General features: G+C 39.2%; 1 protein-coding gene across 1 annotated transcript; it reads left to right on the top strand.

The window, feature by feature from the left end:
- Positions 1-6,426: 6,426 nt before the first annotated feature.
- On the top strand, positions 6,427-23,883 carry igsf21b (immunoglobin superfamily, member 21b). The gene is made up of 10 exons (XM_053317168.1): positions 6,427-6,439; positions 6,542-6,654; positions 7,903-8,024; positions 9,144-9,262; positions 10,828-10,943; positions 14,186-14,708; positions 19,754-19,854; positions 22,577-22,769; positions 22,855-22,893; positions 23,798-23,883. The coding sequence occupies exons 1-10, from the start codon at positions 6,427-6,429 to the stop codon at positions 23,881-23,883; spliced, it is 1,425 nt and encodes a 474-aa protein (XP_053173143.1).
- The last annotated feature ends 2,138 nt before the right edge of the window (positions 23,884-26,021 follow it).

The following is a 26,021-nucleotide window of genomic DNA, read 5'->3' as shown; positions in this document are numbered from 1 at the left end:
CTATGACAATGGTACCTTCATGTCCTTCACCAACCTGTCAGCCAAATTTCAACTTCCGTCTGCTCACCTTTTTCGTTTCTTTCAAGTTAGGCATTTTGTACAAAGAAACTACCCTAACTTTCCAAGTCTCCCTCCAGAGACTTTGGTAGACACACTTCTGAAAATAAACCCCGATCAGAGGGGAGCTATTTCTTTTATCTATAAAGCCCTTGATTCCACCTTCTCTAATTTTCCCCAAAAAACCAGAGACTCATGGGAGCAGGACTTGGGGCATATTGAAGAAGAACAATGGGACTATATTCTGGAGTTAGTCCATGATTCCTCCATCTGTGCCCGGCACGGACTGATTCAAAGTAAACTAATACATAGGACCTACTACACTAATCACAGATTGTCCAAGTTTTACCCCAATGTTGCAGATGCTTGTAATAGGTGCAACCAATCTCCTGCAGACCTTATTCACATGTTTTGGTCGTGTCCAAAGCTAGCGGACTTTTGGTCTAAAATATTTGACACTCTTCATACGGCCTACCACTGTGTAGCAAACCCACATCCTTTGTCTGCCCTTTTTGGTATACCATATGGCAACACTCTAACTGCTGAAGCACAACACTCTATGGCCTTCTGTACCCTGCTTGCCAGGCGCTTGATATTACTTAACTGGAAGCAGGCTCTGCCTCCGTCACATGACAGATGGATTAAGGAGGTTCTATATAATCTAAAACTTGAGAGGCTAAGATTCTCCCTTAGAGGCTCCTTGAGGAAATTTGATAAAACTTGGAGCCCCTTGCTCTCCATCATAGACTCCCTAGACATCATGCCTGATGAGTGAAATATTCTGAGTGAAATATATCATTTAGAATCACAGTGTAATTAACCACTAATGCAAAGGTTTTTTTTTTTGTTTTTTTGTTAGTGTTTATTTCTGTTGTTGTTGTTAGTTTCGCTTTTGTTAGGTCCTGTTTTTTTTTTGTTTTTTTGTTTTTTTTTGTGTCTGTCACTTAAGAGTAGGGGAGTGGGATTTCAGGTAGGGGATAGAGATGGTATATTGGAGGGAGGAGGGAGAGGGGAGGAGGGAAGGGGGGGGTGAAAAAATGGGAAAAAATGTGTGCACTGTCTCATATGTTCAAGCACTGTTTCACATTGTATACACTTTGTATGGTTGGTGCTCAATAAAACATATTTGAAAAAAAAAACCCAGCCTCAGATCATTTAGACACGATGAGGACAAAGAAACAGACAGCGCTGAAGTCTGCCACGTCTCTAACAAGAAGAAAAAGAGTGTCTGCTTTGTTCTTCACTGCAATGAAACAGGTAAAATACAAACTTTTTTTTTTGATCGATTGTACTAGCTTTTAAAATTGTCTTTCTCTCATTTTGTCACTTTGTTAGACATGCACATCACGTTCACCAAAGTAAAAAAAATTGGAGGCCTTATCTCGTCATTATGAATATCTCATAATTACAAGAAAAGGTTTCATCATCACTAGAAAATCATAATTACAAGATCAGGATCTCATAATTACAAGATAACAGTGTTGTTTTATGCTGCATTTTGATAGTTGATACCAAAATGTCTCATAGTAGCTATAGATACATTACTGATGTGTGACTATGTGTACACGAAGCATGATCAGTGACTGCCTGAACAAACAGTGTCTAATTGTAGTGTTTATGGTATTATTAGTCTTCATGTTGCATTACTGCCACCTTCTGGTTTTGTCCTTGTCAATGTACTGAAAACAATTTGTCGTAATTAAGTCATAATTACAAGATTGTTTCTCGTAATTGTGAGATATGGAAGTCTTTTTTAAAAAAAACACAATTGACTATTAAATGATTCAGTGTGAAAATGTAGCATAGCATTAGCTGGAATGAGGGAGGGCTAAAGTCACCTGATTATTAGAAGCTACAAGTTAGCCATAGCTAACATATAGCATTAGCTGGAATGAGGGAGGGCTAAAGTCACCTGCTTATTAGAAGCTATGAGTTAGCCACAGCTAACATAGATAGTGCTAATTGTAATGTTGTGGACAATACATTTAAGTTGTTAGTGACAGTTTATATAGTTAATGCTAATGTAGCATATGTATATGTAGCGTTATGAATAATGAATTTGAATCGTTCTCTCACCTGCAACTGTAGTGTGAAACTCCCACTGTCCCTGTTTCCCTGTTTCACAGTTTTCATCAGTGTACATTCAGGAGGTAGATGAAGAAGACAGTGACTTTCATTGACAGAATGAATGAACGGTGGAATGTGGAAGTGAAGCCAGAATTGGTTCACCCACAGTTCTAAAAGGCGAGGTAATCAACCATGTAGTGTGTCTGTGTGAATGTTCACAATGAGCTACTGTTGAAAAGAAATGCTGTAGGTGATTTCAGGTGGCCTTTATACAATGAACATTGTGGCCTAATTATTAAGAATTTGGCCTTGTTAATGCTTTGTGTTTTCCAGGTGACACGTGGCTTGCTGGAGACCTGCGAGGGTTGCAGTCAGTTTGAAGCTTTTTTAAGGGCAATTTGATGTAACTGACCCATATATACTGTATATAATGTCATAACCCAATGTCATAATGTGTGGCTGACTGTCAGATGGCTGCCAAAAGTAAGCAGACTCTCTATACAACATGCTTGCTGTATTTTTGGTCAGACCTTTGAGCCATGCAGTGTATGTTGAGTCAAACAATATTTTTACTTTTTTTTTAGTTGTGGATTTAAAGAAATTAAGCTTTACAGTAAAGCTAGCAATACTGGAAATCAACCATTACTATTATTTAAAATGACCTTATTGGATGGTTTTGAGTTATTATTGCAACTCAACATGCAAATTGACAATTGACATTGTACAAGCAACAAGCTAAACAACATGGTGCAGGTTATACAGACTTTCCTTCTGTTACAGTTAGTTATGAGTTCAAAACTCTGATTTTCAAATGTCTTAAATAAAAATTATGATTATATATTGTTCCAATTCTCCTGAAGTATCTCTAAAAAGCAGGATCTTCTGGATCTTGATGTCTCATGACTTACTGTATGGTAAATGGACTGCATTTATGAAGCACCTTTCTAGTCTTCTCACTCAAAGCGCATCACACTACATGTCAACATTCAACTGCTGAACTGCAGCTGCCCCTGTATACGGATAACCATTGTGGGTGACATCTGCCATGTTGCTGCAGCCAGGTCCTCTTAGGCAAACATGAAAAAATCTTATTTAAAAAAAAAAAAAAAGCTTTGCAAATGGTTTTTGAGGATATAAATTGGATTTGACATCTCTGTTAGTGCAGCAGTGTATGACTAAAAAAAAATTAACTCACTTGCTCTATATGGTTTTTTTCTCATAACAAGAAAACCACCTCGTTATAATAGCATGCTGAACACCCTCAGGTGTTCCCAGGTTATTTAATTCTGGGCTGCAGCACAGCTCATTCTCCTCACAGCTGGTGGCTGCTGCTGTGTGCAGCTCTCTGTTCTCCCCTCCAGCTACTTGTTTTGGTTTGGTTTAGTTATCATCATGGATAGCGGAGCAAACAGACCCAAATGCAGACACCGAAGGCAAAAGCAAGGCTGAATAAAAGGTCTTTATTCTTGGAATAGTAGGCAAAACAGCAAAAAGCAGGCTGAGCTGAAAAACCAAATACAAGACATGGCTGAGTTGAACAGAACACAACAGAGGATCCAACAAACCTGAGGCCTGTACTACGAAGCTGGATTTTCTCTTATCGAGGTAACTTCAGGGTTAACTCTGGGTTTTCCGTACTACGAAGCTGGTTCACTTCTTACCGGGGTAAATCACCATGGTAACTTATGCTGAACGGCTAACCTGCTCCGGAGCAGGTTATGTTCTGGATAAGAGATCAATGAGTACAAAAGCACCACCTCCTGACCAATCAGCTCTCTTAGAAAATGACCTGCCCATTCTTATAAGATCCTGTCAACATTGGTGCGCGGATCGCGAGAGGAGCGCTTAGGAGAGAAAGAGTTTTTAGGGATAGATGCAATTTTTTAATTGGCCAAAATATATATTTAAAAAATAATCATTGAGGCACGTGGGGGATATTATTCTGTAGGTTTGACATCCTGAGATCAAAGTGTCAGGGAGCATAATAACTTAATAACATAATAAGCATAAATTTATTTATTGTAATTGTAAAAAATTGACGAAAATATATATTTGTAAAATAATCCTTGAGGCACATGAGGGATATTATTCTGTATGTTATACAGTTGGTTTGAAATCATTCACTCAAATGGTTGAAGCACATAATAGGTTTGTATTTTGAATGTTGAATATTAAACTAACTTAATGTCTCTTATGAAAGGAAGGGCACTGAGGAAGCGATCTGCCCCAAACGTCTGTGCCGTAATAAAGTGGCATTGTGTGATCAGAGTGCTGTCCGTTTATATTGTCCGATAAATTAATATTGTATGATCTCATGAATTTAAACATTAACAGAGTCGGCTATTTTCTGCCAGCATTCCTTCCTGGCTTTTGCTGCAGCAACAGTGTTGCTTTTGGCCTGGATGATGTGATTGAATTCTTCATATTGAATAATAATTGTCTGCTCCTCCATGGTAAAGTAGTCTGCTCTGCAGGGTTTCTGCATGTTTGTGATTGGTCAGACGCTGCAGACTCCTCCCCTTTATGTGAACGCGCAGAGATCCAGATTGGAAAACCCTGGGTTGATTTACTGAGTTGATAACCAGCTTCGTAGTACCGCTTATCCCGGACTGCGAAGATCTGGTTAAGTCAACCCAGGTAACGGAGAGAGATCCTGGATACCTGGGTTGATTTACCCAGACATTCACAATCTGGATAAACGGTACTACGAAGCTGGTTATCAACTCGGTAATTGAACCCAGGGTTTTCCAATCTGGATCACTGCGCGCTCACATAAATGGGAGGTGTTTGCAGCATCTGACCAATCACAAACATGGAGAAACCCTGCAGAGCAGCCTACTTTACCATGGAGGAGCAGACAATTATTCTTCATAAATATGAAGAACACATCATCCAGGCCAAAAGCAACACTGTTGCTGCAGCAAAAGCCAGGAAGGAATGCTGGCAGGAAATAGATGATTCTGACTCTTTCTCTCCTAAGCGCTCCTCTCATGATCCGCACACCAATGTTGACAGGATCTTTTAAGAATGGGCAGGTCATTTTCTAAGAGAACTGATTGGTCAGGCGGTGGTGCTTTTATACTCATTGATCTCTTATCCAGAACATAACCTGCTCCGGAGCAGGTTAGCAGTTCAGCATAAGTTACCATGGTGATTTACCCCAGTAAGAAGTGAACCAGCGTTGTAGTACGGAAAACCCAGGGTTAACCCTGAAGTTACCTCGATAAGAGAAAATCCAGCTTCGTAGTACAGGCCTCGGCATACATTAAACCATTCAAGAAAAAACCTATGACAATAATCCCAAGTAAACATCAGCTAACCAATAATGCAATGCAGTCCTTTTAAACAACAACCTGAATATAACACGCAAAACCAGATGACCAAAAGGACTGAACAACAGAAGTCCAACACTGCAAACCAAGCGAACACGAAGAGTTTCCTTAGTTCTGTTATCTTTTACTTTCTTGCACCTTACAACACTCCATACACCATTGACACTACTGATGTCCTAAATAAAAAAAAAATGAAATAAGAGAATGTAGCTACATCTTTTTTGGGGCCATTTGTTCAAGTTCAGTATGAACAACAGGTACAGCTAATGTTAAAATATCTTTTTAGACAGATCAGAATAATCATGCTGCTTGTCCAAATTGCACCAAATTTGACACGGCACTCCCTTTGTTCTCCAGCAATGCACCTGCCAAGTGTGGAGTTGATCTGAAGAACGGTTCAAGAGATATGCAAAGGACATACAGACAGACTTCTTTTTAGTAGATCGATGCAATGGTGACTGACTCACAGCAACAAGAGCAATTCATGACATGTGGACTGGAAGAGCCGGGAATTGAACCACCAATCTTCCAATTGGCGGACGACTGCTCTACCTCCTGAATCACAGCCGCCATGTATCACCTGTGATGAGGCGCAGTGCACTGTAAAACACTGAGTCAAAAGACTTTAAGGTTGAAGGAAAAGATGGCATACAATATAACCGTAATCAAATGCATACAGAATTATAGATTGTACAATGATCTTTTAACTAGCATAAGAGAGACATGAGCTGTTCTTATACAAAAATCCAATTTTGAGCTTCAGTTTTCTTGATACGTGTTCTACATGAGTCTTACAGGTGAGTCTGAAATGTATCAAAAGCCGACTGTGGATTTGCAGTGGTCAGATTAAGGGCCAGTAACATATAAAGTAGAATCACCTGCAAAAAAATGTACATTACAATTTGGGGTTGCAGAGATAATATTGCTAATAAATATATATACACACATGGTGACTAAAAGAGGACTAAGAATGGACCCTTGTGGTACACCCATACTACCACTATTGGTATTTGACTTGGAACTGTAGGACACTACTGCCTGAATTTAATGCTTCCAAATCTCTCCCATTCTGCTCTCTTTGACAGGTTATTTAACTGTTAACATTGAACCTCTTCCTCATGTTGTCATTGGAGACACAGTTACACTAAAATGCAACTTCCAAACAGACGGCAACCTCCGAGAGATTGTGTGGTTTCGGGTGAGCACACAGGTAAACTTAATGCTGTTTGCCAGCATCTCTCTGTATATAGTCTGTGAATCTCCCTCCTTCTGCTTCCCTCAGTGTGGGTTTTGTTCTGTACCTGTTGTGATGAGAATGCTGTCATATGTTGTATCTGGCAACACAAATGACTCATTACACTTCTAATATTTAGAATATTTACTATGATAAAACCTTACTTGGATTATTCCTCATATTTGGGTACTTGTAGTCAAACAAACCTAACATGCAATATACTGGTTGCAGAGAATGTGTCATACAGACAGAAGTCGTAGTAGCATATCTAATAAATACGAACCAATGATATCAGCAGTGTGCCGCACAATGCAGAAGCTGGCCAGCAAACATTTCTTGGCCTGTACGCTAGATGAGCAACTTTTATTTGAATCAATAGGTGCTATCTTTTCTATTATCTAGTCATCATACTAGATTCATGCACTAAACACAAAGTACAGCTGAGACTGATGTGCAGGTATTCTATGACAAACCAAAGTATTGGACAAAATTGTGACCTGATTATGATGCTAGATGAAAAGTCAGAGAAACACCAAAGTGATTACAATTCATCCTCTGTGAACCAAAGTTCATGGCAATACATTCAAAAATTGTTGACATACTTCAGTGTCCCTTTAGCCTCACCACCAACTTGGTTTAAAAAAAACCCACAAATGGGGCTGGGTATTGGTACTTTATATCTTTTTAAGGTATCGACCAAAATAAACTGATACCAAGTAGCATGGAAACATCTCCCGTTAAACCATACCTGCAATCCATCCTTTTTGCACTAGAGCTAGAAAATATGAGTATTTGTATGGACTTCCTCACAGCCAATCAACACAAGCATTCTTCGATTCAATGTGATATGCTATTGGTCCAGTGCCACAGCAGCTACAACCTGTCTGTGGTGGTGAAGTAACAATCCATTTGAGTTAGCACACTTAGCAGTTCAGCAGCCAAGATGCCACCATAACGCTCTAAAGTGTGTCTACATTACACACCTGCTACATCTGATAAAAGACAGAGACCTAAATGTGTTATGGGTATCAAATGAAGTACTCAGCTGGTATCTGTATCACTTTAAGAGTACTTGGATTGGTGCTGGTATCATCATTTTTTTAAACGATACCCAGCTCTACCCACAAAGCATTGTTATACATACAGAACATTTCAATTCAAGTGTACATGGTTACTGCTGTATTTAACCTCAGTAATTGTATTTTCTACCAGGTGACTGATGGAGGCAGTGGGAAGCAGAAGATCTTCACCTATGATGCCATGTACAACACCAGCTATTCCCACATGGAGGACAACCGCAGACGAGAGGACCTGGTCTACCAGTCAACTGTACGGTGAGGCTGTCCACTACTGTGCAAGTTGTTTTTGAATATCCTCAGAATAAGAAAGGTTAAGACAGTGGAACATTTCCACTGTGGGAGGGATTAATGGAAAAAATTCCAGAGCTTGGGGGCCATGGTGCGGGCCATGGTGGACCGGCCTGGTACGTGGGACGGTGAGGAGGTTGGATGTGGAGGATCTGAGAGACCGAGAGGGACAGCATGGAGTCAGGAGTTCGCTGAAGTATACAAGAGCCAGGTTATGGAGGGCTTTGAAGGTGAGAAGTAGGATTTTTAATTTTACCCGGGACAAAACAAGTAGCCAGTGCAGCTGAGTTAGGATGGGGGTGATGTGGGCCGTGTGTGTAGTGTGAGTGAGGGTTCTGGCTGCTGAGTTCTGGATGTGCTGAAGTTTTTGGGTGGGATAATAGTTTTGTATGTTGAAAAATTGAAAAATGTATTCTGAAAATGCAAAAACATGACCAAAAAGTTTTTCAATTAAAGCTCTATTTTCAGTTCTAATCAATTGTACATCTACATAGATAATGAAGTGAATGTCTTTCTCATTCAGCTCATAATATTCACAGATTCATTTTCAATCACACCTGTGTATCTTCCGGTTTCAATATGTAGTGCTAATATCCCACGCCTTATCTGTGCACACAGGCCCCCCCCTTTTTTTAGCAAATTATTCATTTCACATTTGTATTCCTTCTTAAATAAACCAGACACAAACAAACCAGTTTTCTTCTGCCCACGTTTGTATGCATTTAGTTAAATTTCATCCTTTCCTCATGTTTCGTCCTGCCAACAGTCCAGTACAACAGTGTCAGTATACTTTGTACAGCAAAGAGAATCATTAAATCCCGTTTGAGAAGCTGAAAGCTGCAGTTTTTTGGCATTTTTGTCATTTCATCTATCAGTGAGTTGTCTAACTGTTGTAGCTCTCATGAATAATTGTTAAACTGAGATTTAAAGAGAGCACCGAGAAAGTTTCCTTCTTCAGCAGGTGAATGTGAAAAACTCTGCAGAGAACAACATCAGAGTGAAAGAACAAGAAGAAATTGGGTTAATGGGCCGAAGTGTTAAATATGAAAGATATGGTTTTTAAATCAACCTTTTATCTTTGTACAGGCTTCCTGAGGTCCAGATGGAGGATGACGGCCTGTATGAGTGTCATGTGGGGATCTATGACAGGAGCTCCAGAGACAAGGTGATTCTAGCCTCCGGCAGCATCACACTCACTGTCATAGGTATGTATTCATTTCTGATGTCGTCTCATGAATTTTAAAAACCTGTTTCTTTAGAAAACAGTGTGAAATGCACACTATCCTTCCCTGAGCAACAGCATTGGCTGTATGTCAGCTGTAGCTTAAAGGATAGGTTTAAAACTTTCCAAGTCTGTCTTTAAGCAGTTGTCAGGCGCTTATATGACGACTGAGCTATTATACTTTCAAGGTATGTGTCTGTAAACTACAGGTGCTAAATTACAGTTCAGTGAAAATCTTTTCCAAAGTTGATTTGAGTTCATAAAGAGGCTTCCACCATTCAAATGAGTCAAAGCAAGTGAATGTCTTGGATAGCTCCAGCCCACAGGAAGCTATCACTATGTGGAACTTTCACCAAATGTTAGTATTGTTACAAGAAATAGCAATCTGTACTATATGGATATGTATGTATATGTATGTATCAATGGATTCAAGTAAGACAAATTTAATATACCACATACTAAAAGTAAACAAGCAAACGCAAACAGAATACATATATCCAAACACCTGAATTTGAATGGGACAAATTCAGGCGTTTTTTCTGTCATTGTTCCATTTCTGTTTCTACAGCATGTTAATCAGTGAGTTTTAGAGGTTAACCTCATCCTGACTCCAGCTCTGTACTCAACACACACACGACATTTGTGCCAATCTGAATATGTCGCTACTGGCAAGCAAGTGATTGAGAATATTTTTAAAAAATGTTCATCCATTCCTGGAGTGAAAGTATGATTGAAGATGACTATGAAGTATTCAAATCTCTGTCACCTTCAGTATATTGTCTCCCAATAAATCAGTGACATACAAGGGTTGGTAAGACGAGCAATTCACAAATATCTTTAAAAACTAGTTTTAAAAGCAGCATCAGGTTTGTTAAAATGTACATTTAGTATTTTTGTTGGTTTTATATCATTTGAAATGACATTTGCACCATTTTTTACCAAAGGTAAGACTGAATGCTCCTGAAAATGTCAAATGGTGTAACCACAAAACAATGATAAATATTAAATATTTGATCCATCCATTTAAATGGTTCCTGATTGACATGATTCTCCAGATTAAATGTAATATTTAGAACAATTGCATTCCATTAGCTTTATTTAATATAAAAGTTATAATGTAAGATCATGCCAAAGGAAGGAAGGAAGGAAGGTGTTTTATTGAGAATTTACTGTTTTTAAGCAAGTTGAATTATTTGGTACAAAGTTTTTATGGTTACACCACTTAGACATTTTTACCATAATCCTCTAATATATTTACTTAAAAATGGATTAAAAGGAGAAATTTGATGCTGGGTCCACAAAAAAGGAATGTGTGCAAGTTATTCATACGTTTATTTTCATATTTAACCCTTTACATTTGACTAAACCACATGGACACAAAAAAACATCATTGACGAACAATAATAAACCAAACATCTGCTTTTTCTTTTTTAATTACTAGATACATGCCTCATAAATTATACTGGAGATTTATTCTCCAATGAATGCAAAGCACCATATTTGAGTTCATTTGAGTCCTGTTTTGTTTTTCCTGTGTTTTATCTGCAGTACCTCCCAAGTCTATCTCTGTGGTGGCGGCCAACAGTCCGGCTCCTTTCAGCCGCTATGAGGCTCAGAACTTCACTCTGGTTTGCATTGTTGCAGGAGCAAAGCCAGCTCCCATGGTGAGATGGAGCCTTTTTTACTCTTTATCTCTCTTGAAGGACTTGGTCTCCATTATTGAATTTGCCTTTTTTTTTGCTTGGAGGGAAAGCTTCATGCTTCCTTCTTCCATTCATGATCATGGAAAATGACTCTGAATTCTGTTAGAAATCCTGATAGAGTGAAAGAGGATGCTTGTTCTTTGACTGCAGAGTGAAAATGGGAGCACCGCTGGATTTGAAATGTTAAACACACCTAGGAAGAATGCCCTGCTTGATGCTATCTGCAGCAGCTTGAAAGTTTTAAATGAAAAAGCTATTTACAGCTATGGTCTGTACCCTACATGACCTCTCTCTGGAAAATGTATTGGGAATTAATATCAGGGGATTAGAGGGTGGCTGCATATGTGATCAAATAAAGTCCACCATGATAAGAGTGAAGAGTGGCTTCACACACCCTGACTGAGACAAACATATCAGCGAGATGAAGAGGAGCAAATATTACGTCATCACAATGTTGATAGAATTCCACTTCATTTAATTTTCCATTTTCTGTGTTTATCCACTGAAGTGGACAGCCTGTTCTCTTTGTTTAACCATGATCCTCTCTGCCTGACACAGGGTTGTTGTATTTGTGATAAATAATGATGATGACACACACACCAGTCTCGCTGGTCACATGACAGGCTTTTTCCTATTATTATAAGATTTAGGCACACTGTGCTGAGAGTTCTGTCTGCAGAGAAAGCTTTTAATAATAAACACGTTAGGAAAACTGAACCTTTCATGTTCCATTTGGGGCTCCCAGCACCCACTGCAGGGGGTAGGAACACTGAGATAGATTCCTTTCATGGGCTGGAAATTAGAGCCAGACCGACATATCAGTCAGCTGATATTATCATCCGGTTTGGCTTATCACAGATATATTGGTATTGGCATATATGTTGTCGGATATGCGCCTATATTTTCTTTACTCTGTATAAAATTTTATGTATATTTAAATCTTTTTCTTAATTCAAGTTTAATATATAAGTACATGTTTTTGTTGTTGTTGTTGTTTCATTATTTCTAGTGCTAGTTATTTCTAGTATTATAATGATTACATTCCCAGTGAAGTTTACCGTTTCAGTGCACTATTTTTATAGCTAAACTGTGAAATATAATGCCTGCATTACATATCTTTATCACAGGGATTTGAGAACAACATTGCAAAAAATATGCGTTTTATACACATATTCACAGATTATTGGCCAATATACAATATCAGATTTTTTAAATTCCCTAATATCGGTATCAGCCTTGGCCCCAAAAATCCAGTTAGGACTGGTTCTAAAATTTCAAGAATTTTTAAAGGGGACATGTTAAACTTTTTTGTGATTTTCTGTTATTTATGCATTATCATTCAGTCAGGAACACTCGTCATAGATTAAACAATTTATTGCAACAAATGGTAATACAGTTTTACTTGGCGTTGAAGGCTCCACTCTAAGATGCTCCCTGGATTAGCCAGCAGCATGCTGAGCTAAAAACAGGGAGCGCAATGCAAGACCCCCAAGGAGCAGGCCAAAACAAAGACATGAATTGCATATTGACCATAAAGCCATGATGGGACCCTGAAACAGAAAGGTGGAGGCTCGGGTGGTGGAGGCAAGCTTTGCCAGCAGCAGTGTGAGCAATGGTTAAGCTAGATCCGTGTAGATGGGAGTAACATTTAAAGGGACTGCCTTGTGGTGAGAGTGGCTGTGATTGGTGTATGACTGATAAGGTGTGCCGATTCAATCAGTGGCTGTCAGCTGATTACAGCTGAGGCGAAGGACTTCTGTGTCCTGCATGAACTAACGCTTTGCTTCACTAATGTGGTTTTCATGTAGGATGTCTATGTTAAACAAGGTCAAAGTTCCAAAACTTTAGGTTAAGGAATGTAAAATGCTCCCTGCAAGTCAGAAGCCAGGCTCTGATCATAACCCCTCCTTCTTTGTGTACTGGGAATGATTAATGAGAGTCATCAGGAGGTGGCACTTTACTTTTTTGGAATTTTCACACTTGATCTCGGTACATCTGTAAACAACCTTATGTAATAGTGTGCATGTTCCTGTCAAACACCATGGTAGGCTCCATAGCACCTTTTAAACAACTGCTATAGTGACTAAGTATTTGACTCAGTAAAAGCGTGTTCTGTCCTTTAAGTGACTGTGAGAGCACACAGCCAACTGTCATTTCAGATGGAGGTTCTATCCAGAGTGAAAAGATCAATCAAACATTATTTATACAGCAGCTTTCATACAGGTTAATGCAGTTTAAAGTGCTTTGCAGTTGACTGACAAACTGGTTATCAGACACAAGAAGTGTAGACCAAGGACATGTCAGGGTTATAATCTGAAATGCCACCACTGTTCCTGTCAGCAGCGTAACATCATGGTGATAGGCCCCGGTGCAATTTTTGTGCCCCCACCCCCGCCCTAAACACAAGCACACGCACACACACACGCTTGGACACACACACGCACAGCCACTCGAGATGTTACAGGTGACTGGCCACACACTCATCCTGCAAACCAGCCTTTCAGCACCACGGACAGCAGCCGAAGATCCATATCAACAGTTATCTAACAGCCTGTCTCCAAACATATATAAACAAATATAGCCGACACTAACAAAGCTACACAAAGATATCTTGCACAGTATGTCCATAAGCATAACCATCAAAAATACAGCTCATTATATTCCCACAGCATTAATGAATGGATGTGGCACCTATATCACACAATCATTTTTCCCGAAAGTGCAAGTACAAGTACATTGCCATAGATTTAAATCCCACTAATTCCACTTCATAACAAAGAGAAGCTGTACTCACTCATTAGAAGCTCATCTTACGGGTCTCGCGCTCAGCAAAGTCATTTACAACGCTGCTCAGGTCCAAAGTCCTCGCTCTGCTGTTCTCAATAGAGAGTATAGCCAGTCCACTGAGTCCGGAGAAGCAGGACGGGCAGTAGGGTCAATGCCGCTTCATTTACGGAGCTAGCTGGCAAGCTACCGCTAGCTTCCGGCGGGACTATGCTTTTGCCTGGGTTGGAGTAAAAAACGTGTCTAATTTGGTCATTTTAACTTTACCCTCATCCTGCTTTCTTTCCTTCCTCTTTTGCGCACTGCTTTTTTGTTTGTTTGTTTTTTTTTCCTTCATGAGCCCCAGACTGCAGCTGCACCGGTTGATATTTACGCCACTGGTTCCTGTTATGTTCACCTGTCCTTTCCCTGTCTTTCAGGTGTACTTCAAACGGGACGGTGAGCTTATTGATGTGGTGCCAACAACCCAGTTTTCCTCCTCAGTGGGAGACCAAAGCAAGAGGCCTGGTCAAGGAAAAACCAGAGGCAGGAGCCAGGCCGGGCTCAGGAGCTCCGAGGTTCTCCCCAGTCGAGACCTTGATGACACCAAGCTCCGGAAGTCCCTGTCTTTGCCGGAGAAAGAGGGAAACCCTGCTCGGCTGGGTCAAGATGGCCCCGATAGCTCTGAAGAGGGTCAAGCCCAAGAGTCTGAGTCGAGCCCTGAGCCGACCACCGAGGTGATCCCTGAGACGGTGGTGAGCCGGGAGTTTCCACGCTGGGTCCAGACCAGCGACCCTCTTTACTACTTCCAGCACCGACAGCGTGCGTCGGGTGACGGCACCATGGAGGTGAGAGCCATGCTGACCTGGAGCCTCAACCCCCAGCTGGACAACGAGGCTCTGTTCAGCTGTGAGGTGAACCACCCTGCCCTGTCCATGCCCATGCAGGCCGAGGTCACACTGGGTGAGACACACACACACACACACACACACACACATTAACTCAGATTCATGGACACAGAGACACATTGACAGACACAGACACATGGACACACACACGGACAGAGATACACTGACACACACACACACACACACACACACACACACACACACACACACACACACACACACACACTTAAATAACATGCACACTGAACTGTCTGAATCCTGTTCATTACATCATCTGGTTATTATGAAGTCATGTTCATATTATTGAAGAGGAGAACCACTGCTGTCAGACGTGCTGCTAAATTTTTTAATGTGTTTACGTCAGTGCAGACATGATTTTTTTACCATTTCACTCTCTGAGCCCAACTTTACCAAAACCTCCCATCTTCTCCTGCTGTGTTGACTTTGTTTATGACCAAAATAACTGCCAGCAGTTACAACCTTAACCCTTACATACTGTTCATATTCTACACCCTCACAGAATGTTGTAGGTCAGTTTTGACCCTGTCTAAGAATCTCCTCATAAAAAGTGTCTATAACAAATGTTGAACCACAGATGTGTTTAGAAAGCATCAATAGTGGATCTGACTGATCAATAAATGTGATTAAACCTTGATTCATGTTTCAGAGAGCAGAGAGAGTGTATTTTTTAGCTTTTACACCACTCATTTTTAGGAGAAATGGCAACCATGGCAACCTAGATGAATGTAGCTATTTCTAGTCACAAGTTACCCCATGAACTCTGTCACTATTGTCCCATTAAAGAATATACACATACATGGCATGTACAGTTTCAAGATTGTCTATATACAGTAACCACCATTTCCCTTGATTTGACCCACTCTGGTGAATATAAAATCCATATCAAAAGATATGTTGTCAAATTTGACCCAGAACAGCCTCAATGGACAAAAAATTTGGGTTGTTTTTACGGCTGTGGGTCAAATTTGATCTGAACAGTATGTAAAGGTTAAACTATTACTAAACCTTTCAAACACTCTGACATTGTTTAGTTTACTTCAACACAGTGGTAGTGACACATTTTCACATTATACATGACTGAAGTTCAGTACTACAATAAACCCATGAGCTGGATACAATATACACGCTGGTGATGCAAGCTGCCGTACACACTCCTGCTGTCGACTCCTCCTGTACAGGCTGAATTCTTACCCATATGCCAAAGGATACCAAGACTGTTTGGGGACTTCAGGGCTCGCCAGTTTGTTCACGTACTAGTGTCTGACAGTGTGGGAGACTCCTGAGGGACTGCTATGAGTTGCAAGGCGAGGGTCACTGGTCATATGGAAAATAGGGATGTGCCATATCATATCATTCATAATAATACTGGAATAAATCTGTGAAGTTGTGATATCACAATAGTGTATTGTGATGTTGATGTGTTTACTATGGCTATATACTGCAGCAACACACACAGTATTACATGGATGTACTGTTGATGCTCTGCTGTGGAATAACTTCAGTCACTTGACTTGACATCATTTATTATCTTCAGAAAAAAGAGCAGAGGAACTTCCTCACATAACAGATTCCATCATGTAGAAACTATACTGAGCAAGTCACAGACAGGAAGTGACTCATGGTGCTTTCTTTACATTATAGTGATAACATGTGACAGCTTGGTGATAAAAGAGAAAACATCCAGAGTTCTTCCAGGTTGTGAAGAGTAGAGGCTGAAGGACAGCAGACATGTTTCACTCAGTACTGTCTGTACTAAAGTTCATTGATCCTTCATTGATCAGCTGACTACCTTCAGCACAGCAGGTCTATTTAAATCAGAGCACAGAGTGGTAGCTCTGACAGTTATCATTGTTGTAGAAATATCTTGTGATATTATTTTAAGCCATATTGGCAAAACTAATGGAGTCAGCCAAGGGCATCAGTAGGCTTTCAGAAGCCTTGCCAACTTTAACCTTGTACCATTAGAGGACAACCAAATATCTACAGCAAAGGGAAAACATGGTAGTACTTGTTCTCTTCCTCAGTCTTTAACGTCTATTCATACTGATTTAGCAGTGCCCATCACTAATAACTAATAATCATTGTCATATTTAAGTAAAAGCCTTATGTAAAACCTGTGTTTAAATGTTTAAATGGACTTGCTCCTCAACCTTTGTGCAAATACATCAAGAGACTCCAGAGCTGCAGCATCCACCAGAGCAGCTTTAAGTGGAAAATGTAAAGTCTTATTTTGCAAAACATCTTTTCGCTCAGACGGCTGTTCTCTGTGAAAAGAGCAAAAATCTGGAATTCGAAGTTTGCTGCACACTTCACCTTTTTCAAGAGACTCACTAAATCCTGGTTAATTGAGCAACACAAATGTCTTCATGTCTAGTTTTTATGTTTAACCTTGCTTGTCTTCTTTATTCTATGCTATATTGTATTTGTTGTTCTAATGTACTTGGTTTACTTCCTTTTTTTACTTTTTATAATAATAATAAATAATAATAATAACAATAATAACTTTATTTATAGTGCTTTGACAAACAAGGCAAAAGCAGTACAATACAAAGCAAGACACACAACACACAGAGCAGTAATAAGACTGACATTAACCAGATGAAGGTAGAGGACAATGAAACACAGTAAGGAGATGATGAGAATATAATATGAAAACATATCATTAAAATAAATAAGACAAAGTAAAAATAAAATGAAATAAAAGACAGTAACAATAAATCTCTTACTTTCACAAAAGCTCTTCTAGAGACAGGTGTTGCAAATCAGCATTCTGTCTGTGTCGTCCACCAATTGGAAGATTGGCGGTTAGATTCCCGGCTCCTCCAGTCGATGTGTCCATGGGCAAGATACTTAACCCCAAATTGCTTCCGTTGCTGTGCCAACAGTGTATGAATGAGTGTGAATGGGTGAATGTGACATTTAGTGTAAAATCACTTTGAGTAGTCATAACTACGAGAAAAGTGCTTCATAAGTACAGTCCATTTACTATTTATAAACACTTTGATATTGCATCAGTTGTTTTAGCATGTCTATGTTTATTGTATCTGTCCCTATTAAATAAAACATAATAAATAATAAGTGATTAACTAAAAATAGATGTAGCAAACCAACCTCCCCCAAAAGTATGAGATTATTCTACTAGAATAATATCTTTGCAATATCAAAGTGTTTTGTCACTGTTTAGAGCAAGTAACTAATTGGATGAACCAAAATGTCCTTCAATTAAATCAGGACAAAACTGAGATCATTGTTTTTGGCAATAAAGAGAAGAGGCTCCCAGTCAGCTCTAAAGTCTTTACACTGGCTCCCAGTCAGCTCTAAAGTCTTTACACTGGCTCCCAGTCAGTTCTAAAGTCTTTACACTGGCTCCCAGTCAGTTCTAAAGTCTTTACACTGGCTCCCAGTCAGTTCTAAAGTCTTTACACTGGCTCCCAGTCAGTTCTAAAGTCTTTACACTGGCTCCCAGTCAGTTCTAAAGTCTTTACACTGGCTCCCAGTCAGCTCTAAAGTCTTTACACTGGCTCCCAGTCAGCTCTAAAGTCTTTACACTGGCTCCCAGTCAGTTCTAAAGTCTTTACACTGGCTCCCAGTCAGTTCTAAAGTCTTTACACTGGCTCCCAGTCAGTTCTAAAGTCTTTACACTGGCTCCCAGTCAGTTCTAAAGTCTTTACACTGGCTCCCAGTCAGTTCTAACGTCTTTACACTGGCTCCCAGTCAGTTCTAAAGTCTTTACACTGGCTCCCAGTCAGTTCTAAAGTCTTTACACTGGCTCCCAGTCAGTTCTAAAGTCTTTACACTGGCTCCCAGTCAGTTCTAAAGTCTTTACACTGGCTCCCAGTCAGTTCTAAAGTCTTTACACTGGCTCCCAGTCAGCTCTAAAGTCTTTACACTGGCTCCCAGTCAGTTCTAAAGTCTTTACACTGGCTCCCAGTCAGTTCTAAAGTCTTTACACTGGCTCCCAGTCAGTTCTAAAGTCTTTACACTGGCTCCCAGTCAGTTCTAAAGTCTTTACACTGGCTCCCAGTCAGCTATAGAATAGATTTTAAAGTTCTGCTACTGGTCTACAAATCACTGAATGGTTTAGGTCCAGAATACATAAATGACATGTTAGTAGAATATAAACCCAGTAGAGCTCTGGGATCTACTGACTCAGGTCAGATAGTTGAGCCCAGAGCTCTGAGATCTACTGACTCAGGTCAGATAGTTGAGCCCAGAGCTCTGAAATCTACTGACTCAGGTCAGATAGTTGAGCCCAGAGCTCTGAGATCTACTGACTCAAACTAAACATGATGAAGCAGATTTTACACAACTGGAACAAACTACCAGCAGACTTGAAATCAGCCCCAACTGTGAACATTTTTAAATCCAGGTTAAAAACATTTCTCTTCTCCTGAGCTTATGATTGAGCTCTTTTAAAGCACTTTATATTTTAATCTTTCATTTGCACTCTATATCCTTTTAATGATTTTAAAGCTAATTATTATTTTATGCTGCAATCTTATATTTAATGCTCAATTCTAGCATTTTATTTATGTCTTTCTATTTTTCTGTACTTTGTTTTTATTATGGGGGGTGGGGGGGGGGGTTAATTGTATGTTTTAATGTTTCTGTTTTATGTAAAGCACATTGAGTTGCCATTGTGTATGAAATGCGCTATATAAATTAAACTGCCTTACCTTGCCTTGCCTAGAATCTTATTTAGGACCTAACCCCAACCACAGAGATGTTACAGAGGAAACACTACTTGAAGGGCTAACAGACTTGAGATGTATGAGGAGCAGTCGTTATTTAAACCTGAACACAACCAAATCTTTGGAGGACAATTTCAGGGCTGGAAAGAATAAACAGGGTCAAACCACTGAATTCATTAAATCCAATTGAAGTGAAAACAATAAACAGTAAGTGGGTCATCCTGAGCCTTCAGCACAGTTTGAACTGGTACATTTCAACAGGTTACATATAAAGGACATACCCTAACCCTAACCCATAATAAAGTTACAGGTACTATTATTACTTTCAGGGATATAAAAGTTGAGTGTTGTCTCACAGACTAATGTTTTATTTCATTTTTTCTCTCAGCTGCTCCCAAAGGACCTAAGCTGACCATGAGCCCCAGTAAGGCCAAGGTGGGAGACACAGTGCGGATCACTGTCCAGGGCTTCAAGCTGGGACCTTCTGCAGTGAGTTCTTAACACAGAGGCTCTTCAAACAGAGAAAAGTTCTTTGAAGTTCTAAAAAAAACCACAAAGGGTAGAGGACATTTCCAGTATCAAATATATATGTACAGAATGAAAAAGGCATTCCTTTGACCAGTGTATGTCTTTTCTTCCAGGCAGCAATTGGTTTCAGTTCCTTTCTGCTCACTTTTCAAATCAAGTTGCAGAGACTTGAGTTACCTTTTCTCATGTGCTACTGTGAAGCTGTTGCAAGCAGGGACAATGTAATGTTGGGTTTTCGAGGTGCTGCCATTATGATAAAACACGTGAGTCCCAATCAAGCATGAGACAGTCAATTTATGACTGAGATTTATCTGAATAGCAACCTTACTTTAAAGACTGTGTACAGTGAATTCAGACATTTTCTTCTAAACACATTAAATAGGTCATAAATGCATTTCTAAAAAAGGTGTAAAAAGCATTTCAACCATTTAGATTTGAATTGTGGAGCTAGGCTTCACAAACTGTGTTTCAACATTTCTGTGTTCAGGATTTTATATATATACTGTATACACAGGAATGAATCCACACACATTCCTATACTGCAATTTAAAGTCTGTGTAAAGTAATGGCATAAAACTCAGTGGCTAACTGTAGACTGTAGTAGTAGTAGTATAAAATATATAATATATAAATACATAAAATTTAGTAGATATGATGAAAAACATATTATTTTTGCGTCTAGAAAACTGGAGTTAGGGACCATCTACAAAGTGCATGCAATATACACGACAAGAGTCTTTTCAGATTTTTGTCGGTCATTGCTCATTTTCAACTTACAACTTCCAGTTTTTTGAGAAATATCGTGATAAAATGCTCAGTGAACTATTATGACTTAGATTTTTCACTGTCAACAGCAGCTGCTTGTGATCAAGAACTTGCACAAAACTTGCATGTTAAAAGTTGACGGATTGCTTAAGGTCAGACATGTATGGAAACCCACACAGCATCTGCTTGTTAGTTTTGCAGTCAGTTAGCAGAGCTCTAGTTCCTCAGAGCACAGAGCAGCCCTAAAGCCTCAGTCATTCATTCAAGGAAAAATGTCAGGATGTTGCACATGAAATGACATATGGTCTAATAAACCCCCAGTGTGTAGGACAAATCAGTTGTGTAGGTGAATGAAATAAAAATGATGCCACAGGGTTTTTTTTATGTTATGTGTTGCTCGTTCAGGGGATAATAAAGAAAGGAGGCACACGCACTAAGTGTAAGTTCATTATTGAGTAATTTATCAACCCTGACCCTAAAACAGGAAGTTCTGTCATACAGCGAAGGACAAGCTGGTAAAGATGACTGTAGACAGTGCAGAATTTATGAATAAACCAAATCATCATGCTGCAACAATCAACCCAGATGTGTTTAATCAAACACATGAAACAGTTACATCACATCATTAACTTTCATCATTAAAATATCTCCAACATCAAATGTATCTCAAGAGCCACAGAATAGAAAAAAAACCTGCACAGACTTTGCTAAATTATAAATGATTATAATAATTTTTATCAACAAAATATTTAAATTGGGAACCAATGATTAATAATTAATTCAAGTATTCAATCCAAACAGATCCCACAGAAAATTCAATGTTTCAAAACTTTGCAAGAGAAGAAAAGATACAAGAACTTATTTATATTATTATAATACAGGACAGCTGAAGTGTTTAAAAAATGTTTTTGGAAAATTTGACATATCAATCAATCAATATTTATTCATATAGTCCATGTGGGCTAATAAGGGTTACATTTGGGCTGCAATGGGTCCCACATGGGTTTGTCCACACCTGTGTTTGCACAGATGGGCGTCAAGTGGGTTCTGGCTGGGTTTTTAGGCGGGGCCCATGTTACTGAAACAATATGGGTCCCATACAATTTGCCCATGCCCGCTTAGCCCACTTACATCCTTTACAGGGCTCATACAGTCAGCCCGCCTGGGCTTCACATGTGGAGCCCATATTACTGAAACCATGTGGGACCCCCAAAACTTGCCCAGTTTAAGCCAATGTCCACTCAGTACCCACGTATACCATATTTAACCCATGTGTGACCCATATGGACATGCTGGCTGGGCAATGGTAAGGAAAACCTCATCTTTAACAGGGTGATACTAAGAAATTATCCAAATAGTAAACAAACATTAATCTGATCATAGAGAAACTGAAAATACGACATCACATTAAATAGCAACTCATCATTTCAGCCTGTGGAGAGTTCTGAGAGTAGATCCAGTGCATTTCATGTTGAGGTTCCGCTCTCAATAGGCAGGAGATCATCCTTAATGCCAGTGAAGTCTGTGCTACAAGCTGCATTTCTTGTTATCTGAGTGATGAAACATGAGTGGAGCGCTCACTTTATTATGAGCTCAGAGCTTTCACCCCACTCCTTTTTAACATATCTACCCATGAGTTCATATTTCACACAAAGATGAGTGGCCAGAATAATTAAGACTTCATTATAAATGCTTCTGATGTGAAGTCAAAATGTTTCTTAGCAGGAACCCTGCAGTGTTACAGAGGAACATGACTCAGAGCCAGCAGCTGTTGAGACTGTGACCTCACAGCTCTCTAATCACACACCTGTCTGCTGTGTGTGTGTGTGTGTGTGTGTGTGTGTGTGTGTGTGTGTGTGTGTGTGTGTGTGTGTGTGTGTGTGTGTGTGTGTGTGTGTGTGTGTGTGTGTCCCCGCAGAGCGAGGTTTTCCCAGAGCCCATGTTCACCTGGACTAAGGTTGGGGGTCCTCTGCTGGATGGCAGAGAGGAACATGATGGGCGAGAACTTGTTTTGGAGAGAGTTCCTGCAGAGCTCAATGGCTCCATGTTCCGCTGCACGGCCCAGAATCCTCTGGGCTCCACCGACACACACACCCGCCTCATCGTGTTTGGTGAGTCCATTTTGGCGAGGTTGATTTGTTGTCGTCATTGATTATTTGTTCAGTGTGCTCACAGAGAATGCTTGTTTTTTTGCAGACAATCCAAGACTGAAGAAAGGAATAGAACGTTTTGTTGGTAGGTCATTATCACTTACAACTAGAGCTGTAGTGGTAAATAAAAGCTTGGGTTAACCTACCTTACCTCAGATACTCTATTACAGATGTGAGAGCCTTATGGATGAATAGGAGGAATAATAATTCTCTATTTTAAAAGCAAACCTCAATCTGAAGACTGTGGTTCATGCAGTTGGTCGTCCAATTCACATGTAAATAGGATGAGTAGCTCTAATACTTCGCCCACCATACCTGCACACACATGTATTTAAGTCTATCCACTAATTGAGCATCATATTAGGTAGAATTATAAAGCTGTTAAAACTGCAGACAGGTAACAAATGAAAGGAAAGGACAGGTCTGAATGGGTGACCTCTACAGCGTTATATAATTGAATGACCAAATAAATGTAAGTGTAATGTGTTCCAATTACTGAGAATAAATGTGTCATTAAATGACAGTTACTGATGAAAATGTTGATGAATACGAAGGAGGTTACATCTGAAGTCACATATCTTTATTTTATATTCCAAAAATCTACATGAACTAATGAATACATTTTAAATGAGAGATACATCTTCTTTATAAGAAATGATCTCTCTTATAAATCATGTCAGTATCCATGAAAAACAGCTGAACTTGAAATGTAATAAGTTACATTACTAAATAATTACCCTATTTATGTAAAGTAAAGTAACTAGTAATCTGTAACCTATAACATTTCCTAAGACTCTTCGGCCAAAGTACTGAAAAGGAACATAAAGGCTTTTTTTAAATTGTCTCCTATTAGTGATGATTAATATGCAGCTTTGGCATTACAGAGGACCTTCCTATGTGTTTTAAGTTGCCAGATATAATTAAAATAATAGTATAGTATACACAGTACTGATGTCGTTTGTAAGCCATGTCATCTTGTTTGTGTGCAGCCATCAATGCAGCGATCAGCCAACGTTCCTTCACCTTAACCTCCATGTTGCTGCTGCTGCTGAGCTTCACCTGTGAGCTGACGTGACCTGAGGCCTGCGCTCCTGCTGCTCCACCACCACCACCACCACCACCACCACCCACATCTACCTGAGGAACCTGCTCTTTAAATGACCTTGCTAAACACCTGTTGGGACACAAAAGTTGCATCAGGATTTCAACCCTGGGAGAGAGAGAGAGGACAGATATTGAATAAAGGGCAAGCACCATCGCGCTTTGAGCCGCTTTGCTGATGGGTCACTCTACTCTAATCATGAGTACTGACTGCATCATACTGAGGGGAAATCTCGGGCGTAGTGTCTGTGATGTCACATAGTTTCCAGGTGTGATAGACTGTAGAATGGCCAATTAGCACAGCCAGCTCTCATGCTTAGACTTGATCAGGTGACATTTTTTATCACCTTGTGGGATACTGCAAGATTCAGTGTTAAAAAAAAAAATAAAGGCATTTCTCAGAGCTGTTGAGAATAATTTGCAGAGCCATTAGGAATGGATTGGCTGGGATCATTGTTCAGTGTGAAATTGCTTATTTTCCTGGTGTGACACAGCAGTTCACCTGTAGCTCCAGAGGGACTTGGCTCTCATCTTAACTCTCGTGAAGGCCACCACAAAGCCATTATTTCTAAAAATGATTCTTTAACACTAACAATTTCTTTATTTCTTTTTTCATTCCAACGCTAACCCTTATAGAGGGAGGGAGTGATCCTGCTTCAGTATCTGTACACGTTATGTCTCCTGTCATTTCCTTGTTTAAATGATGGAATCTGAAATTGTGTTACTGGAAATTAAATATCATTCAGTGTATAATTCTTCAAGCTCCCCTCCAGATATGTATTAAGATATAAAATACAATGCTTTGAATAATAATTTGTGTCTGATATGGTTTTTGCCTTATGTAAAAAAATATTAATAATCCAGAATCTATGAATTCAGGGGTTTTCTTACCATTATCAGTCAGGTGCAGCATCTAAGATGAATGAATAGAAAAAGGAACACAGAAAGAGAATCCAGCATTTTTCCACTTGACTGTATGAAAATATATTATGTAAGGGTTACTTAAGGTGGACTGAATTTAAGACCGTATAAACAAGGAAGCTTTCAATATGTTTTCATTTCAAAGTGGGAGTGTCAGTACTGAAAGCAGCTGCATCCAGCATGGCTTTAACATTGTAGTGTTAGCTAGTAACTAGCTCCATGTAACAGTGTTATGTAATTGAATTACAAAATAAATGTAAGTGTAATGTGTTCCAGTTACTGAGAAACAATGTGTCATTAAATGACACATTGTGTCACCTTTAAGATAATCCTCATTTATCATGTTACTGAATACATATATTGCTGTTTTTAATTTTTTGAAATCAATATATTTTTATATTTAGTAAATAAATCATGACGTGGGTTTATTTGGAGCTTAAATGGAGTCACAGTAACAATTAAGCTCATGTCACACTTTTGACTTTCTCATCAAATATCTTTATTTTATATTCCAAAATCTACATGAACTAATGAATACATTTTAAATGAGAGATACATCTTCTTTATAAGAAATGATCTCTCTTATAAATCATGTCAGTATCCATGAAAAACAGCTCAACTTAGATTTTGGTGCTTAATGGGAACATTTACCCTAACAGCTGGAAACAGAACATTAGAAAAGTCATCAAAAAGTAATCAAATGTAATAAGTTACATTAATTTGATGAAGTCATTAAAATAGTTACATTCCTTATTACATTTTAAATAGATTACAGTTTACTAGTTACACTATTACATTTGCAAAGTATCCTTCCCGACATTTTTCTGCCTTTACAGATTTAGATTTTTTTTGGTCCAGCACCTGTTTTTTTATTCCGGATGTGCGCATCTAACACTCAACTTTTTAAATGCATCAAGTGTAATGTTTTACTCTATATAAATCACTGCTGTATAAGGTAATTTACACAGACAACAGTGGGGGAAAATGTACAATATATACAAACAAAGTATGACATACAAGTTGACAGACATCAGGACACTTAAGTCTAGCTTCATCTACTGAGATAAAGTAATTAAAATCATTCATGTGAGGAAAATTCAAATGCAAATATGATATATGGGCTTTTATACTACATGTATAACCAGAATTCTGAAACAGTTGTGTAACATGTCCTTGCCTTCTTTGAGACCA

This window comes from Scomber japonicus, chromosome 4 (assembly GCF_027409825.1).
Source record: "Scomber japonicus isolate fScoJap1 chromosome 4, fScoJap1.pri, whole genome shotgun sequence".
NCBI classification, from domain to species: Eukaryota; Metazoa; Chordata; class Actinopteri; order Scombriformes; family Scombridae; genus Scomber; species Scomber japonicus.
The sequence above is the reverse complement of the archived record's forward strand: the minus strand, read 5'-3'. Positions and strand labels throughout refer to the sequence as shown.

Excerpts from the sequence above, each read along its gene's own strand:
- igsf21b (XM_053317168.1), top strand. Across the intron at positions 19,855-22,576 it reads TCAAGCTGGGACCTTCTGCA|AGCGAGGTTTTCCCAGAGCC; the intron begins GTGAGTTCTTAA and ends GTGTCCCCGCAG. Across the intron at positions 22,770-22,854 it reads CACCCGCCTCATCGTGTTTG|ACAATCCAAGACTGAAGAAA; the intron begins GTGAGTCCATTT and ends GTTTTTTTGCAG.